This window comes from Hyperolius riggenbachi, chromosome 1 (assembly GCF_040937935.1).
Source record: "Hyperolius riggenbachi isolate aHypRig1 chromosome 1, aHypRig1.pri, whole genome shotgun sequence".
Classification (NCBI taxonomy): Eukaryota; Metazoa; Chordata; class Amphibia; order Anura; family Hyperoliidae; genus Hyperolius; species Hyperolius riggenbachi.
Window position 1 is genome coordinate 646049258 of NC_090646.1, and position 19360 is coordinate 646068617.

Below are 19360 nucleotides of genomic sequence, written 5' to 3' on the forward strand. Positions count from 1 at the left end.
GGAGGATTATATTGCCTTTCAATCACAGTGTCTGCAAAGTTACTGAGCTGTGCTGAGCCAAAAGCTTCCCATGTGTTCACTGTGCAGCACTACGGAACAGCCAGCCTATAATGGGCAGAATGTTATAGCCAGTATGTGTGCTCTACACATATCTGGCAGTGGCACCCATGTCCCCTTTCTCTCTCAGCTACCTGTCTCCCTGCAAGGCTGCCTCCCCATCCAACTCAGCGATCTCTGCTTCCAGGACCCCGCTGCCCGCTGAGAGGGGGCGTGTCGCTCCTGGCCCCGCCCCTTTTGCGATCCGAATCGTTCATTTTGATGATTCGGATGATCGACTCATAAAATAGATTCGGATCAAAGATCCGAATCGTTCATGATCCGGACAAACACTAGTTCGGGAAGCAGAGCAGGGATGGATTGCTGAGTTGGAGAGGAGCCAGCCTTGCAGGGAGACAGGTAGATGAGAGAGAGGGGGCATGGGTGCCACTGCCAGATGTGTGTAGAGCACACATACTGGCTGCAATGTGCTGCCCATTATAGGCTGGCTGTTCCGTGGTGCTGCACAGTGATCACATTGGAAGCTTTTGGCTCAGCTCAGCTCAGTAACTTTGCAGACAGTGTGATTGAAAGGCAATATAATCCTCCTGCACTCGGCACTAAACAGCTGCACTTATCTTCTGGGAATGCTTTCTTTCACTGTGCGACCTTTTCTTTCAAAGTACACAGATGAACATATAGGTGAAATACATGTAAAGCATATGACTTCAGCATGTGGGTATTACGTGCAAACATTTCTGCTCTCTGCTCGTCCCTCCTCCCTTCTCTGTCCACTCCCTGCCCTCTGTCCATCTTCTCCCCGTCTCTGTGTGTCCATCCCCCTCCCCTTCTCCTGTCCACAGACCTGTCCTGCTGTTCATTTCACCCCGAATGCTTCCGGTAGTAAAATGAGCCGAGATTCGGATCAAAGATCCGGATCTCTTCAATGATCCGATTCGAATCATCCGGATCATTGAAAAGATCCGAACTTCCCATCTCTAATACAAAGCATTGCGACGATAGGAGAAGGAGAACGGGAAGCCTATTGCGGAGCTGTACGCGCACGCCATCTGCTGGCAGCTTTGCAGTACCACACGAACCGCTCAATCTCTTGTATTTGTTTATGAGATGTTGCTATGGGGCGTGAATGGTCACTTCCGGATTCGGCGTTGCCAGGGAGACCCAATGCTGAAGCAGAGCTGCTCCCAGACCTGGGGCTGAGGACACCGGATCGCCTCCCGTCCCTTCTCCTAGAGCCGGTAATATGCAATGCAAGTGTGTGTTATCTGTCTGCATTATATGTATAGATACTGAGAGGGATACAACAACTTCCACTGCTATGGGGGTGGTCCTCCACCAAGTCCCATCATTATTGCCTGGAGATAGAGTGACCTGGGACGGGGTGAATTGGAGGGGGGCGAAAAATAGGGGGTGCGGTGCGCAGAGCGCGCCACGCCGAAAAATTTGGTGTCTGCAGCGCGCGCGAAAAATGGGCGTGGTCATGACATTCTATGGGCGGAGCTGACAGAATGATGCAACAGCGAGGCATAAGAAAGCAGTGTTTACGCCGTGATGTGGTCAAACGTGGATTCACATCATAGGTGTGCAGAAACTGTGTGATGCTATTTAATAGTATGCCATAACCGCAAAGCAGGAAACACAGCCAACTATGACCATTAAATAATAAACGCAATGGGCAACATTTCAGCACAAAAAAATCGCATTGCGGGCAAACATGTCAGCATAAAATAAACGCAATGGGGGCAAACATGTCAGTACAAAATAAACGCACTGCGGGCAAATATGTCAGTACAAGATAAACGCACTGCGGGCAAACATGTCAGTACAAAATAAACGCACTGCGGGCAAACATGTCAGTACAAGATAAACGCACTGCGGGCAAACATGTCAGTACAAGATAAACGCACTGCGGGCAAACATGTCAGTACAAGATAAACGCACTGCGGGCAAACATGTCAGTACAAAATACACGCAATGCGGCCAAACATGTCAGTACAAGAACGCACTGCGGGCAAACATGTCAGTACAAAATACACGCAATGCGGCCAAACACTTCACCTGCAAGAAAAGGCATTTACTCACCTGGCAGAAGACGTCCCCTCACGCAGCCGGCCTCTGGTGCCTCAGGTGCAGCTCCCCCTGGCCTGGACGATCTTCAATCTCCCGCTCAGCCTCTCACAGGCAGAGCAGGGCTACGGCAAGATGGCGTCCGGAGGCGGAGCCCTGTACTGGAGACAAATAGTCTCCAATACAGGGCTCCGCCTCCGGACGCCATCTTTCCGTAGCCCTGCTCTGCCTGTGCCTGTCGGAGAACATTGCAGGCTGGAGCGGGGCTGCGGGGAATGATCTAGCGCAGCGTCTAGTAGACGCTGCGGCTAGTTCATTGTACGGTGGCCAGAGTCCCGAGGCCGGGACGTCCCGCTGCTAAAAGCGGGACGTTTCCCGGGACCTCATGCAGCCTGGGACAGCGCCCCCCGAAGGCGGGACGCGTCCCGGGTAACGCGGGACGTATGGTCACCGTACTGGAGAGCATGCAGGGAGTCAAGCTATACAGGAGAGCATGCAGGGAGTCAAGCTATACAGGAGAGCATGCAGGGAGTCAAACTATACAGGAAAGCATGCAGGGAGTCATACCTGTACAGGAGAGCATGCAGGAGTCATACCTGTACAGGAGAGCATGCAGGAGTCATACCCATACAGGAGAGCATGCAGGAGTCATAGCTGTACAGGAGAGCATGCAGGAGTCATACCTGTACAGGAGAGCATGCAGGAGTCATACTTGTACAGGAGAGCATGAAGGGAGTCATACCTGTACAGGAGAGCATGCAGGAGTCATACTTGTACAGGAGAGCATGCAGGGAGTCATACCTGTACAGGAAAGCATGCAGGAGTCATACCAGTACAGGAGAGCATGCAGGAGTCATACCTGTACAGGAAAGCATTCAGGAGTCATACCCGTACGAGAGAGCATGCAGGAGTCATACTTGTACAGGAGAGCATGCAGGGAGTCATACCTGTACAGGAGAGCATGCAGGAGTCATATCTGTACAGGAGAGCATGCAGGAGTTACACTTGTACAGGACAGCATGCAGGAGTCATACCTGTACAGGAGAGCATGCAGGAGTCATACCTGTACAGGAGAGCATGCAGGGAGTCATCCTGTACAGGAGAGGCATGCAGGGAGTCATACCTGTACAGGAGAGCATGCAGGAGTCATACCTGTACAGGAAAGCATGCAGGAGTCATACCAGTACAGGAGAGCATGCAGGGAGTCATACCTGCACAGGAGAGCATGCAGGAGTCATACCTGTACAGGAGAGCATGCAGGAGTCATACCTGTACAGGAGAGCATGCAGGGAGTCATACCTGTACAGGAGAGCATGCAGGGAGTCATACCTGTACAGGAGAGCATGCAGGAGTCATACCTGTACAGGAAAGCATGCAGGAGTCATACCTGTACATGAGAGCATGCAGGGAGTCATACCTGTACAGGAGAGCATGCAGGCGTCATACCAGTACAGGAGAGCATACAGGGAGTCATACCTGTACAGGAAAGCATGCAGGAGTCATACCAGTACAGCAGAGCATGCAGGGGGTCATACCTGTACAGGAAAGCATGCAGGAGTCATACCAGTACAGGAGAGCATGCAGGGAGTCGCATGCAGGGAGTCATACCTGTACAGGAAAGCATGCAGGAGTCATACCAGTACAGGAGAGCATGCAGGGGGTCATACCTGTACAGGAAAGCATGCATGAGTCATACCAGTACAGGAGAGCATGCAGAGAGTCATACCTGTACAGGAAAGCATGCAGGAGTCATACCAGTACAGGAGAGCATACAGGGAGTCATACCTGTACAGGAAAGCATGCAGGAGTCATACCTGTACAGGAGAGCATGCAGGAGTCATAGCTGTACAGGAAAGCATGCAGGAGTCATACCAGTACAGGAGAGCATGCAGGAGTCATACCTGTACAGGAAAGCATGCAGGAGTCATACCAGTACAGGAGAGCATGCAGGAGTCATACTTGTACAGGAGAGCATGCAGGACTCATAGCTGTACAGGAGAGCATGCAGGAGTCATAGCTGTACAGGAGAGCATGCAGGGAGTCATAGCTGTACAGGAAAGCATGCAGGAGTCATACCTGTACAGGAGAGCATGCAGGAGTCATACCTGTACAGGAGAGCATGCAGGAGTCATACCTGTACAGGAGAGCATGCAGGAGTCATACCTGTACAGGAGAGCATGCAGGAGTCATAGCTGTACAGGAGAGCATGCAGGAGTCATACCTGTACAGGAGAGCATGCAGGAGTCATACCTGTACAGGAGAGCAAGCAGGAGTCATACCTGTACAGGAGAGCATGCAGGAGTCATACCTGTACAGGAGAGCATGCAGGGAGTCATACCTGTACAGGAGAGCATGCAGGAGTCATACCTGTACAGGAGAGCATGCAGGAGTCATACCTGTACAGGAGAGCATGCAGGGAGTCATAGCTGTACAGGAGAGCATGCAGGAGTCATACCTGTACAGGAGAGCATGCAGGGAGTCATACCTGTACAGGAGAGCATGCAGGAGTCATACCTGTACAGGAGAGCATGCAGGAGTCATACCAGTACAGGAGAGCATGCAGGAGTCATACCTGTACAGGAGAGCATGCAGGAGTCATACCTGTACAGGAAAGCATGCAGGAGTCATACCTGTACAGGAGAGCATGCAGGAGTCATACCAGTACAGGAGAGCATGCAGGAGTCATACTTGTACAGGAGAGCATGCAGGAGTCATAGCTGTACAGGAGAGCATGCAGGAGTCATAGCTGTACAGGAGAGCATGCAGGGAGTCATAGCTGTACAGGAAAGCATGCAGGAGTCATACCTGTACAGGAGAGCATGCAGGAGTCATACCTGTACAGGAGAGCATGTAGGAGTCATACCTGTACAGGAAAGCATGCAGGAGTCATACCTGTACAGGAGAGCATGCAGGGAGTCCTACCTGTACAGGAGAGCATGCAGGAGTCATACCTGTACAGGAGAGCATGCAGGAGTCATACCTGTACAGGAGAGCATGCAGGAGTCATACCTGTACAGGAGAGCATGTAGGAGTCATACCTGTACAGGAGAGCATGCAGGAGTCATACCTGTACAGGAAAGCATGCAGGAGTCATACCTGTATAGGAGAGCATGCAGGAGTCATACCTGTACAGGAGAGCATGCAGGAGTCATACCTGTACAGGAGAGCATGCAGGAGTCATACCTGTACAGGAGTAGTAGTGTAGAGACCGGCACCATCAATAAGTAATTATGCTCTTTATTGAATAAAAAGACACATAGACATGAGGCACGACGTTTCGGAGGAGTGTCCTCCTTTCTCAAGTGAATGACAGTGACATTCACTTGAGAAAGGAGGACACTCCTCCGAAACGTAGTGCCTCATGTCTATGTGTCTTTTTATTCAATAAAGAGCATAATTACTTATTGATGGTGCCGGTCTCTACACTACTACTTGGATCTGCGAGTCAGGAGTGCTGCCTGACTCTTTGACCGTGGCACATCATTGAATCTATATACAGGAGTGCTGTCCATCTCTACCTCTGCCAATACCTGTACAGGAGAGCATGCAGGAGTCATACCTGTACAGGAGAGCATGCAGGAGTCATACCTGTACAGGAGAGCATACAGGAGTCATACCTGTACAGGAGAGCATGCAGGGAGTCATACCTGTACAGGAGAGCATGCAGGAGTCATAGCTGTACAGGAAAGCATGCAGGAGTCATACCAGTACAGGAGAGCATGCAGGAGTCATACCTGTACAGGAGAGCATGCAGGAGTCATACCTGTACAGGAGAGCATACAGGAGTCATACCTGTACAGGAGAGCATGCAGGGAGTCATACCTGTACAGGAGAGCATGCAGGAGTCATAGCTGTACAGGAGAGCATGCAGGAGTCATACCTGTACAGGAGAGCATGCAGGAGTCATACCTGTACAGGAGAGCATGCAGGAGTCATACCTGTACAGGAGAGCATGCAGGGAGTCATACCTGTACAGGAGAGCATGCAGGAGTCATACCTGTACAGGAGAGCATGCAGGGAGTCATACCTGTACAGGAGAGCATGCAGGTGTCATACCTGTACAGGAAAGCATGCAGGAGTCATACCTGTACATGAGAGCATGCAGGGAGTCATACCTGTACAGGAGAGCATGCAGGCGTCATACCAGTACAGGAGAGCATACAGGGAGTCATACCTGTACAGGAAAGCATGCAGGAGTCATACCAGTACAGCAGAGCATGCAGGGGGTCATACCTGTACAGGAAAGCATGCAGGAGTCATACCAGTACAGGAGAGCATGCAGGGAGTCATACCTGTACAGGAAAGCATGCAGGAGTCATACCAGTACAGGAGAGCATGCAGGGGGTCATACCTGTACAGGAAAGCATGCAGGAGTCATACCAGTACAGGAGAGCATGCAGAGAGTCATACCTGTACAGGAAAGCATGCAGGAGTCATACCAGTACAGGAGAGAATACAGGGAGTCATACCTGTACAGGAAAGCATGCAGGAGTCATACCTGTACAGGAGAGCATGCAGGAGTCATAGCTGTACAGGAAAGCATGCAGGAGTCATACCAGTACAGGAGAGCGTGCAGGAGTCATACCTGTACAGGAAAGCATGCAGGAGTCATACCAGTACAGGAGAGCATGCAGGAGTCATACTTGTACAGGAGAGCATGCAGGAGTCATAGCTGTACAGGAGAGCATGCAGGAGTCATAGCTGTACAGGAGAGCATGCAGGAGTCATAGCTGTACAGGAAAGCATGCAGGAGTCATACCTGTACAGGAGAGCATGCAGGAGTCATACCTGTACAGGAGAGCATGCAGGAGTCATACCTGTACAGGAGAGCATGCAGGGAGTCATACCTGTACAGGAGAGCATGCAGGAGTCATAGCTGTACAGGAGAGCATGCAGGAGTCATACCTGTACAGGAGAGCATGCAGGAGTCATACCTGTACAGGAGAGCAAGCAGGAGTCATACCTGTACAGGAGAGCATGCAGGAGTCATACCTGTACAGGAGAGCATGCAGGGAGTCATACCTGTACAGGAGAGCATGCAGGAGTCATACCTGTACAGGAGAGCATGCAGGAGTCATACCTGTACAGGAGAGCATGCAGGGAGTCATAGCTGTACAGGAGAGCATGCAGGAGTCATACCTGTACAGGAGAGCATGCAGGGAGTCATACCTGTACAGGAGAGCATGCAGGAGTCATACCTGTACAGGAGAGCATGCAGGAGTCATACCAGTACAGGAGAGCATGCAGGAGTCATACCTGTACAGGAGAGCATGCAGGAGTCATACCTGTACAGGAAAGCATGCAGGAGTCATACCTGTACAGGAGAGCATGCAGGAGTCATACCAGTACAGGAGAGCATGCAGGAGTCATACTTGTACAGGAGAGCATGCAGGAGTCATAGCTGTACAGGAGAGCATGCAGGAGTCATAGCTGTACAGGAGAGCATGCAGGGAGTCATACCTGTACAGGAAAGCATGCAGGAGTCATACCTGTACAGGAGAGCATGCAGGGAGTCCTACCTGTACAGGAGAGCATGCAGGAGTCATACCTGTACAGGAGAGCATGCAGGGAGTCATAGCTGTACAGGAGAGCATGCAGGAGTCATACCTGTACAGGAGAGCATGCAGGGAGTCATACCTGTACAGGAGAGCATGCAGGAGTCATACCTGTACAGGAGAGCATGCAGGGAGTCATACCTGTACAGGAGAGCATGCAGGAGTCATACCTGTACAGGAGAGCATGCAGGGAGTCATACCTGTACAGGAGAGCATGCAGGAGTCATACCCGTACGGGAGAGCATGCAGGAGTCATAGCTGTACAGGAAAGCATGCAGGGAGTCATACCTGTACAGGAGAGCATGCAGGGAGTCATAGCTGTACAGGAGAGCATGCAGGAGTCATCCTTGTACAGCACCTTGTGTACAGTCCGCACAATTCACCATCACGGTCATTATTATATTACTATGGTGCTAGCCTAGCTGAGGAGACCCAGCGGGAAACGCTTTTTTCGCTACAGTGGAGTTTACAGCGTTTTCGCGCATCCGAGTCGCACAGATGGCAATTCTGCAGTTTTCTGTAGAACGCATCCAATGGCGTTACTACAGGAGAGCAGCTCTTGCAACCACAGGGGGGGCCAGAGCAGTAAGGGGGCCACAACTATTACGTTATTCCCTCTGATAAAAGGGTTCATCCTTCAGATCAGGTGTTTTCACAGGCAGGAAAAAGTCAGCACCATGGTCCTGACATCACACTGTGGGAGGGGTTTCACCACAATATCAGCCATACAGACCCTCCCTGATGATCTATTGGAGAAAAGGTAAATATTTATCATAGGAAAGGGGTATCAGCTACTGATTGGGATGAAGTGCAATCCTGGGTAAAAGTTCCTCTTGAAGCCGCATGTATGTGTGTCAAAGCTGCCACCAAGTAGCCAGCTGGCAGCGTGTAGCTGTAGTTCCAAGCTGTGTGTCAGTGCCCAGAGGTCACCACTCCAGTGATCCGCGTATGTAAGGGGTGTGAACTAGAGCAGGGCTTTATTTGTATTAACACATTAAAGGACACCCGAGGCAAAAATAAACTAATGAAATAAATGATTGTATCTATCTTCCTTCTCCCTAAAAATGACTTTTTTAAGATATTCCACAGTTTTATTTTATGTTTAAATCCACTTTTTAAGTTTTAACTGTTTTATTGTTTTTGCTCAATGACACATTCATTGAAGTATGCCAGAGCTAAAATCTATGAACTATTGACTCTTTTTATCTCTTATCTGCTCTCAGAAGCCATTTTCTGCTAGGAAAGTGTTTTATAGTTGGAATTTCTTATTGGTGAGCGTCACACTGTAGTCACTTTCTGTCTGAGTCAGGACTGAGTCAGCCACTTACATACCTGATATTTAACTCTTTCAGACAGAGAAAGAAAAAAAGGAACACAGCATAGTTATTTGTGTGCTAGGCACTTTACAAACACATGTCTATCTCATTATGTCACATGTCACCTCGGGTATCCTTTAAAGATACGCCTTTTTTTAGTGCAACCAATTTTTCTTTGACTTGTGTATATTCAGGCCACAGTTGACGAGAGTAAAGGTTCGTACACACATCAGATAAAAATCGTTTGTACATGGCCGAGAACGATCGATTTTTTCTTGCACGACCGACGAACGTTCATACAAACATAACGAACGACTCCCAACGATGCGTAATAACGACCAATATCGTCAGTCGTTGATGATCCGTCCTGTTGGATTTTTAGAACGATCGATGACAAACGAAGAAAGTGTGTACAGCTAAATAATCGACGCAGAACGATCATTCGCCGCAAGACGCATGCGTCAAGGCGCATACTTTACACGAGGAAACCCTACGTTGTGCGATCGTGTTTATAACCATAAGAACATATAAAAACGTTCGTTATTTATATAACCGCCTACAATAACGAACGAACGAACGTTTATATGCGATTGTTGTGTGTTGTAATTACGTCATTTCCTATGTATATTGCCTCACTTCCCTTAAATATATCGTTTATGTGTGTACTGTCATCGGTCTTTCAACGGTCGTCAGTTGATCGCTATCTGCCACATAACGGTCGTTTTCAAACGATCGGTCGTTGAAAATGATCGTATGTGTGTACTTAGCTTAAGGCTCAGTGATGCTGGGAGTGTGTATAATATTCACCTCTGCTGAGACTGCGGTGTCATGCTTCAGCCTCACCCAACACTTGTCCAGGTGTCACATTCCTCCTTCTTGTGCCCAACCCCTGCCCTCCATCCATGCAGGTCTGTGAGGCTAAGACAGCTATAATGATGTGCATTTTCCCAAGTGACACATAGAGGCCTAGTCATTTATTGTCTACATTTGCACCCCGTGCCATTGGACCCCAGCTGCTTGTCCTCTCACCTCCATAGAGCAGCACTAGGCTGCAGTGACGTCTGCAACATTGAAACACTGACTTAAAGGACAACTGTAGTGAGAAGTATGTGGAGGCTGCCATATTTATTTCCTTTTAAGCAATACCAGTTGCCTGGCTATCTTGCAGATACGCAGCCTCTAATACTTTCAGCTATAGACCCTGAACAAGCATGCAGCAGTTTAGGTGTTTCGGACATAATTGTCAGATATGACAACATTAGCTGCATGCTTGTTTCTGGTGTGAATCAGACACTTCTGCAGCCAAATATATCAGCAGGGCTGTCAGGCAACTGGTATTGTTGAAAAAGAAACATGTCAGCCTCCATATACCTCTCACTTCAGTTGTCCTTTAGCCTCCCTGGCGTTATTATTATTTTTTTTTATTTATATAGCGCCAACATATTCCGCAGCGCTTTACAAAGCACAATAAGACGACAAGGGGAACATAGATATACTAACAAATTGTAAAACAGAGTTCCAAGCAGCACAAATATTGTGACAAAAACAGTAAACATTAGGAGGAGGACCCTGCCCTTGCGAGTTTACAATCTAGTGGGCGTTATGATTATTTCCAGATTCAGGATCTAAAAGCCGTGCATTTTTTTCACAAGCTTTTAGACCCTAAAAAGAAGAAAGAAAAATCATACCACACAGAGCTCTGCAGCAGCTCCTGCATATACTGTAACTCACTCAGGCCCGGGATTATCGCTCTGAGCTGCAGATCTCCGTCCCAAGCCTGACTCGGGTTTATCGCTAAAGCACACCTGAAGTGAGAGGGATATGGAGGCTGCCATATTTATTTCCTTTTAAACAATGCCAGTTGCCTGGCTGTGCATCTCACCTGATCCTGATGTGTCCCAATGATCCTGATGTGTCTCGATGTGCCCATGCTACTTGGAAGCCGGCCACTCACTCTACTGGCTGTTTCCTGCACTTTGCGTAATTACACGTGAGATCTGGTGGGCAGAGAGTGACCAGCTGCCGAAGAGCATTGTGATCAGGTGACATTCACTCACAAGCTGCAGCCCTGCACCCTACTCTGCAGGGAAACACAGGAGGGGGGCCCAGGGAGAGGGCAGGAGCAATGATGGACCAGGCAATCAATACGGGAAGGGGTACCCCAGACCACCAGGCATGTCATGTGAGGCCACCCACAACAATGTGTTTGGTGGGGGCGTGTCTATAAATAATCAGCACCAGGCACCAGATACCCTAGGTACTATGCTGGCACTGGTGTATAATCCTGACCTAACCTGCCAGTGTAGTTTTGGATTGTGTCAGCGCTGCGTAATATGTTGACGCTTTATAAATACAATAAATAAATAAATGTGCTAGGAAACCGCACTATGTATACATTACAGTTTTATTAGAAATTCATGAGAATAAGAATTATACAATACAATACAATAACATTTATAAAGCGCTTTTCTCCCATAGGACTCAAAGCGCATAGCTGTGTCTCAGATTAATACAGGGTTGCAGGCTGGGTTGTGTTACAGAGGAGATAGTCAGATGTTCATGAATGCCAGACTGAAGAGCTGGGTTTTCAGTTTAGACTTAAATGCTTCCAGGGATGGAGCTGTCCTGATTGGGTGAGGCAGGGAGTTCCAAAGTGTAGGGGCAGCATGACAAAAGGCTCTGTCTCCAAAGGTTTTGAGGTGGACTTTGGGGGTGACCAAGGTGTTACGTCCTTTTGATCTAAGATTGTGTGTGTGTGTGTGTGTGTGTGTGTGTGGGGGGGGGGGGTGATGCAGTTGCAACAAGTCCTTCAGGTATCCAGGGCCCAGATTGTGCAAGGATTTGAATGTCAGTAAGCCAATCTTAAACAGAATTCTCCATTTTATCGGTAGCCAGTGGAGTGAGCACAGGGTTGGTGTTATGTGGCAATGGCGGGGTTGGCTCGTTAACAGCCTTGCGGCGGCATTCTGTACTAATTGCAGGCGGCGTATGTCTTTCTTATGCAGGCCTGTGTAGAGGACGTTGCAGTAGTCTAACCTTGATGTGATGAATGCATGAACTAGGGTTGGAAGATCCTCTGAAGGAATTAGGTGTTTAATCCTTGCAATATTCCTTAGGTGAAAGAAGGAATGTTTCACAACAGCTGAGATTTGATTCCTGAAGCTTAATTTCCCATCAATCACCCAGGCTGCGCACACAGTCTGAGTTGTTCAGGTCTGAGCTCCCTATCCTTAGCGGTGTTGGTTGAGACTGGGACTGCTTTGCTGTTGGGCCCTGACCCTCGATAACAAGAACCTCAGTTTTGTCAGCATTAAGTTTTAGCCAATTATTATTCTATATATTATGTATCTTTATAGCTATCTGATTTTCCACCATTGACAAGAGCTATAAATGTTCTATTTTCATGTTCCAGGAGACGTCTGCAGAGAGGAAGCCATGATGATGTTAAGTCAGCGGAACAGACCACTGCGCTGCAGGGAGGTGACTGGGCCCACCCCTCATTCTGTGGCTGTGGTAAGCTCCATGCTGTACACAGATTTATGTAGACCAGTGTTTCCCTGCATTATTATGCCATGTACCCCTTTGTTAACCTCCCTGACGTTTAATTTCCCAGCAATTTTTGTACCAAAAGCGGCACAATGTTAACCATTTCTTTGTACAGTATTGAAAGCATTTTTGTGGACCATTTGCAAGTTGCGGTCTTACAAGCTGCAAGCATGAATATCGTATAAGAAAACCACTTACGGTATATTCTGGTGTATAAGACTACTTTTTAACCCTTCCTGACAAGTCAGGGGTCGTCTTATACGCTGGGTGTCATTGATGCCGGGTGTTACGCCCCATCCTGTTACCGCCTCTCGGATCTCGCTGCTGAGGACTGTAGTGAAGCGGTGCAGGCACACATGTGCGAGATCTGAGAGGCAGAGAAGGAGGTAAATAGGATACAAGGGCGGGGCCAGAAGGGTGAAAGAGGCGTGTTTTATGGGCACAGAGCAATCTATTCTTCCATACCGCTCTGATAAACAGCGAGACCAATCCACTTAGGGAGAGCTGACCAATCCAACCAGTCAATCACCTGTATACTCTTATATACTGGGTGCCACATACAGTACAGCACCAGTATCTGTTCATACATAGCATCAGTATACTGTATTTTGTTTTTTTAATTTTTATTTAGCGTGAGATGGAAGAGGGGTAGTCTTATACGGCGAGTATATCCCACACTTTATATTTTAACTGGAAAAGTTGGGGTTCGTCTTATATGCCGGGATATACAGTATTTATTTATTTACTTTATTATTTGCTGCTATGGGCAGTAGTAGTGCTGCCCGTCAGCGCTGGATCCCGGCGGAGGGCGAGGAGGATAGGGGAAGCCTTATTAGAACCCAGAGGCTTCCCGCTCCCGAGATAAGTATCCTATCTATGACATGACAGATTTCCTTTAGGCTGGATGTGAAATATTCAGCATCTTTATTCTTTTGGATGTGCAGAAAGCCAAGTTCCCCACCGGCCGGCCACATGACTACATGATTCTGGAGAGCAGGAGAAAGGATGACCTGCGTGAGGAGCTGATGACCTTCACCAAGATCAACGACCTCAAAGACATGAAGAGCAAATGGGAGCGGATCACCGACCACAAAATACTGAACAACATTGTCCAGAGGAAGGTGAACGAGACAATGGAGGACTACCACATGCAGATTGAGGAGCGCAGGGACAGGTAGGTGGATTATTGCCAATCAGTTAATTCTGGCGCAATGTCACAAGGCTGAATTAGACACCATCATAGACTGGAATGTACATTTGTGGCTATGGTAAACTGGGAGCTGGAGTTTAGATGTTATAGTGCCCGGCAGCTCTTGCAGGAGCATCGTGTGAGAAGAGATGGAGATGCCGGGCACTAGAACATCTAAACTCCAGGTCCCTAGAGCAAGAGATGAGCAGTGACAGGAGGTAGCACATCCCTGGACTCCCTCAAAGGAGGTGAGAGAAGCACCAATACTCTGCATAAACTGCGCTGAAGGAACACATGACAGGGAGAGGGTAGCAACACATGGAAGAGGAGATGTACTGTACAGGAAATAGGGGGGCTGCTGTACACGGGTGTTACACATTGAAGAGAGGGCTGCACATTGAAGGGGAGCTACAAGAACGTTGGTCTAGGGTCGGAAAACCGATGTATGGTGGGGAAAGGGCCAAGACATGGTGTGGGGGATAGGGGGTGCTTAGGACAGAGGACCACACCTGGCCAGCGGGATGGCTGGTGGTGGCTCGTTTGGCTGACCTCTTTTCTGCTTCCGTGTACTAAAGTTTGGCATCAATTACCATAATCACATTGCGCTTTGATTCATTTGAATGGAACGGAGGTAGATCCCTTTCAAATTATGCTTTTGTCTGCCACCGAAAATGTTGCGTTCGCCACCCTTGGTGAACCAGCCCTTAGTTGTGTAGCAGAAATGCTGGCATCAAACCAACAAGCGTTGATTTTGGTAATACTTTTGATGACTAACTGCACAAGACTTCTTTGCAAGCTTTCAAAACATAACATTTCTTCTTTAGGCATTATACAGAACTGAATGATGATCGTACGGTACCATTCTGATCCCGTTCTGTAACATGCCTGAAGAAGAAACAGCGTTTCAAAAGCTTGAACTCCACCATGTACAGTTAGTCTTTAAAGGTTTTACCCGAATCAGTGTTTGTTGGTTTGAGGTCAGCAGGTTTGCCCATGTAACTGTTACAATACATGCAATCTGCATAGTTGATTTTTGTTAGTGAAAGTGGAGTTTAAAGCAATTACCGTACAAGGAGGCATGAAAGGAGAAGAGCTGTATATCTAGATTCACCACATTTTTGAAATGACTTCAGTCACAGACATATTTATACTTTTTGCCCTCCAGGCCAACTTTCCTCTTGTGCCATTTTTCTGCTTTTCAGTGTGCAGCACGCAGGCTCGGATTTACATTTCAGGAGCCTATAGGCACAGATGTCCTGGCACCTTAGACTTCACCCTCCATGAATCTACAAACCCCAGCAGAGCCGCACCCCAAATGTGCTCCCTGACCCCGCTGTCACTTTTTTCTTACTTCCCCTGCCCAGCATAGGAAGCTACAGGTGTTCCTTAATACTGAGTGTACCTCTGCCTATCTTATACTAAGTAGCTAGAAGCGCCCCCAGGTATTAGTTAGAAGTTCCCCTGACTGAAGGGAGATCTCAGCAGTGGAATGCCGAGAGCAGGGTGAGAAACCTCTTATTTATGCTCCACTTTGGACTCTGCATAGGTAAGGTAGGAGGGAGGCACTTGAGTAGAGGGGTGTGAGCCTGTAGGCATGAGCCTACAATGCCTTATGGTAAATCCAGCCCAGGCAGCACTCATTTTCTGGACAGCACATGTTTATGTGTACAAACACCTCCCCACATGCAGCAACCCCTCTTACCATTCCAGTTCTGTCTTCCATGTACAATCTTCATGTACAGCAGACCTTTCTTCATCATGCAGTTCCATCCTCCTGAGGCAGCAGCTCCTCTCCACCTTGTACAGCCCCATTTTTGCTGTTTTTTCCACATATGCAGTCTGATCTTTCATGTACAGCTGCTCCGGTCATCCATGTCTAATCTCCCTCTTTGGCAGGGACAGATTTATGGAAAGGCCACAGAGGCCAGGGCCTTGTGTGGCTGCTGCCCAAGTGTACAGCTGGGCATGAAAAAGGGGTTATCACAGATGGAAGAGGTGGCTGCTAATGGAAAAAGGGGGTCTACGATTGGTAGCAACACACGGAAGAGGAGACGTGCGGAACATGAAGTAGAGGGGCTGCTGTACACGGGTGTTACACGTGGAAGAGGGCTGCACATGGAATGGGGAAGGGGAGGGGGGAAGGTTGCTGCACAAAAAAGGGGAGCCACAAGAAAGTAGGTATAGGATAGGGAAACCTATAAAAGAGGCCTTGAACTAGCGTGGTAGATTGCCTCGGATGTAGTCTATATTTGCAGAAATCCCCTATAGCATACATGTCAGGCTCTGGCTCGCGGGCCAGATTTGGCCCTCAGAGCCAATACATTTGGCCCGCAAGTGGTTTCCCCATTTTGCATTATGTTTGGTCCACTCTAGACCACCAGGGACGCTATACTGGAGGTGAAGCCCTAGAACACCAGGGAAGCCATATGGAGAGGGAGAGGGAAAGCACTAAACATTAGGGAACCATATAGGGGAGGGTGGGAAGACCACTAGACACCAGGGAACCGTATAGGGAAGGGAGGAGGACCACTAGACACCAGGGAACCGTATAGGGAAGGGAGGAGGACCACTAGACACAAGGGAACCGTATAGGGGAGGGAGGAAGACCACTAGACACCAGGGAACCGTATAGGGGAGGGAGGAGGACCACTAGACACAAGGGAACCGTATAGGGGTTGAAAGGGAACCATTAGAAACCAGGGAACTTTAGAAGGGAGGAAGGAGGCCAGTAGACATTGAAGTTGGCCCGTAAGTACGTTCCAACGTTCAATTTCGGCCCACTTTGTATTTGAGTTTGACACCCCTGCTCTAAAGCAATGCAGAAGTCCTCAGTACTACAACCCCAATTTATAAAGCACCATACAGTCGACCAGTCAACACCCGGATCCACCATTTCAATCCAACAAAGTAAAGACTGGGTCTCGACCTGGTCAGTGGGCGTGTTCTATGTGAAGGTGCCAGCAATGATGTTGCACAGTGATCCTGCTGAGCACTCGATTAGCAATATAGTAAGGCGTACTTCACATGGGCTGAATGAAAGTTTCAGTTTTAAATGCTTTTTGTGAATTGCTTTTCACTATATGCTGAATTAGCCTGTATCTTTAAGGTTGTGCCCGCCCAGTGGGCTCAGTGGTCGTGTTTTATGTAAATCTACCACTGATGTTGCACTTAAAGTGACACTGAAGTGAAAAAAAAACATGATATAATGAATTGTATGCAGAGGCGGGACAAGGTCCTGCAGCACCCAAGGCCGAGACACCAAAATGCGCCCCTCCATCCCTGCCACCCCAGTCGTCACACACTGATTGCTATTAGACTAAGAGGCGCCACAGGGCCCACAACCTCCCCAACACCTTAATATCTAGTTATCTGGCTTGCAGTCACTGCTATGTATCCCCTTTTCTTATTTCTTTCTGCTTCAAACACAATTAGGAATGACAGCTGAATGAATTGTGCGCCCCCTCCTACACTGCGCCCTGAGGCTGGAGCCTCTCCAGCCTATGCCTCGGCCCAGCCCTGATTGTATGTGTAGTATGGATAATTTATAGAACATTAGTAGCAAAGAAAAAAGTATCATATTTTTATTTTCAGTTAAATAGCTTTTTTTTTTTTTTTAAATATAACATTGCACAACATAACTTACATAACAATATTTGAAGTTTACAAACCTCAGTCTGCATTTTAAACTATGAAACAGAGCAGAGCTAATGACCCTTTGAACTTCTCTGCAGTAAAATTTTATCTGAAGTTGTCTTTTACTGTTTCTTTGATGTGTAAATGCTTCAGAAAATCACATCACTAAATTAGTCAGTTTCTTAACTCTTCCTGTACTGGAAACTATATGAGACTCACATCTGTCTATTTATTAGCTGTACTACACATACAATTCATTATATCATAAGTTTATTTTCACTTCAGATTTCCTTTAAATTTGTTTCTGCACAATTATCCTGTTAGCACTTGAAGAAGGTCGCACTTACCGAAACGTTGTGCTGTTGTACTGTGGCACAAATGTAATAAATTGGACTTGAGTGGTCCAAATCTAGGTCGAGACTCAGGACCAGATTTATCAAGAGTGTCTGAGACAAAATATTAGTAGGTTTTTAGAAATAAATGCAGAACTGTCTCAGACATCTTAAGAAATCAGTAGATAGTGCAGATTCCTTCTAAAACTGTTGTAAAATAGGAGGAGCTAGGAGGAGTCTCTCAGACAGTACAGTGTGTGAGGGGAATTGCTGTTGCTGAGGTAACCAACACACCTGCTGTATTGATAGCAGCAGGCTCTGAGAAGGAATTCAGCAGGGGGGAGGAGCACATCACAAATCATGTCTAGCCTGCAATTCTACACTTGTAGAACTGCTATCAAATACTTAACTGTAGTGCAGCTCTAGAAATTCATGCTAAATTGCCACTATTACCTAGGATTTAAGAAGGTTCTTATTTTCATGCAGAACTGTTGTCCCTGCTGGTTAGAACCGATTAAGAAGCAAAAACTGTCAGTAATGCGTTGATAAATCTCGTCCTCAGTCTTCTCTTTGTTGGCTTTGCAAGAATGCAGCCTTAAAGTGTACCTGAGATTGTACGCTATCGCTAATTTACACTTACCTGGGGCTTCCTACAGCTTCATGAGCGCTGTGGCTACTCTCGCCATCCTCCTCGGCCCCTGCGTTTTGGCAGTATGACTTCCAGTAATCCGGTCAGTCGCCACCAGTCCAGGGCTTCTGTGCATGCTCGGCTCAGCTGCGCTCCTGTCCCCTGGAGTGTTCATGGGACGGTAACTTGACCAAGGGTGCGCAGCCACACATGTGCGGAAGCCTGCGACTGCCTAGATTGCCGGGAGTCATAGCGGCTGAACGAAGGGGCCTAAGAGGATGGCGAGGGACTCAGTGCTGCTCATGGGGCTGGAGGAAGCTCCAGGTAAGTATAAATTAGCGATAGTGAACATTTCAGGTACACTTTAATGCTAGTGTTTGCTCTGTGCGCTCACAATGACCATACTATTATTCCTTGACACAGATTAAAGTCCATGTTGGAGGCGGAGGAGCTGAAGTACGTCCGAGAGATGGAGTCCATGGAGGAGACCACTCTGGAGAGACAAGCGAAGTTGAGGGAGAGAGCCAAGAGCCTGCGGGAGAGGCGGGAGAAGGAGAGGCTGGCGATTGTGGCCGAGAAACGGGAGCAGCAGTTCAGGTACCTCACAGCCTATCACTGTCTGCAGTCAGCTAGACAATGGGCCATCCAGTGCAGGCAGAACACTTTTCAGCTAAATAATTAAAGTGAAGTCTAACAAAAACAAAAAGAAATGTAATAATCATTTGAGAGTATTCAGTAATAATAAGACAGCCATGATTCCAGCAAACCAGCCTTCATTCATGTCTGCACACCAAGAACTCAGTGCAGACTGCTGTGTTATTGGGGAAGAAATCAGAGCGTGGGTTTAGGATGAAAGAGACACAGAATCCAGGCTCATCTCCCTAATGAGGTCACATGAATAAGATGGAGGTGCTAAAGCAGATGTGGCCAATCAAATAGCAAAGTCTATTAACCCTTTGCACTCTTGCACACAAATACTCATTCAACACTGTGGCGTACCTATAAAAAGGCTGCAGGTGCTCACAGCACCGGGTGTA

At 47.9% G+C, this 19360-nt stretch overlaps 1 protein-coding gene across 1 annotated transcript in view; it reads left to right on the forward strand.

The window, feature by feature from the left end:
• The first annotated feature begins 1045 nt into the window (after window positions 1–1045).
• Window positions 1046–19360, forward strand: part of CFAP53 (cilia and flagella associated protein 53) — a 37718-nt gene continuing 19403 nt past the window's right edge. Inside the window, exons 1-4 of the mRNA XM_068251373.1 lie at window positions 1046–1295; window positions 12408–12508; window positions 13486–13715; window positions 18747–18920. Coding sequence (XP_068107474.1) covers window positions 12431–12508; window positions 13486–13715; window positions 18747–18920 — 482 coding nt within the window. The 5' untranslated portion in view covers window positions 1046–1295; window positions 12408–12430. The remainder of the gene's footprint in view (window positions 1296–12407; window positions 12509–13485; window positions 13716–18746; window positions 18921–19360) is intronic.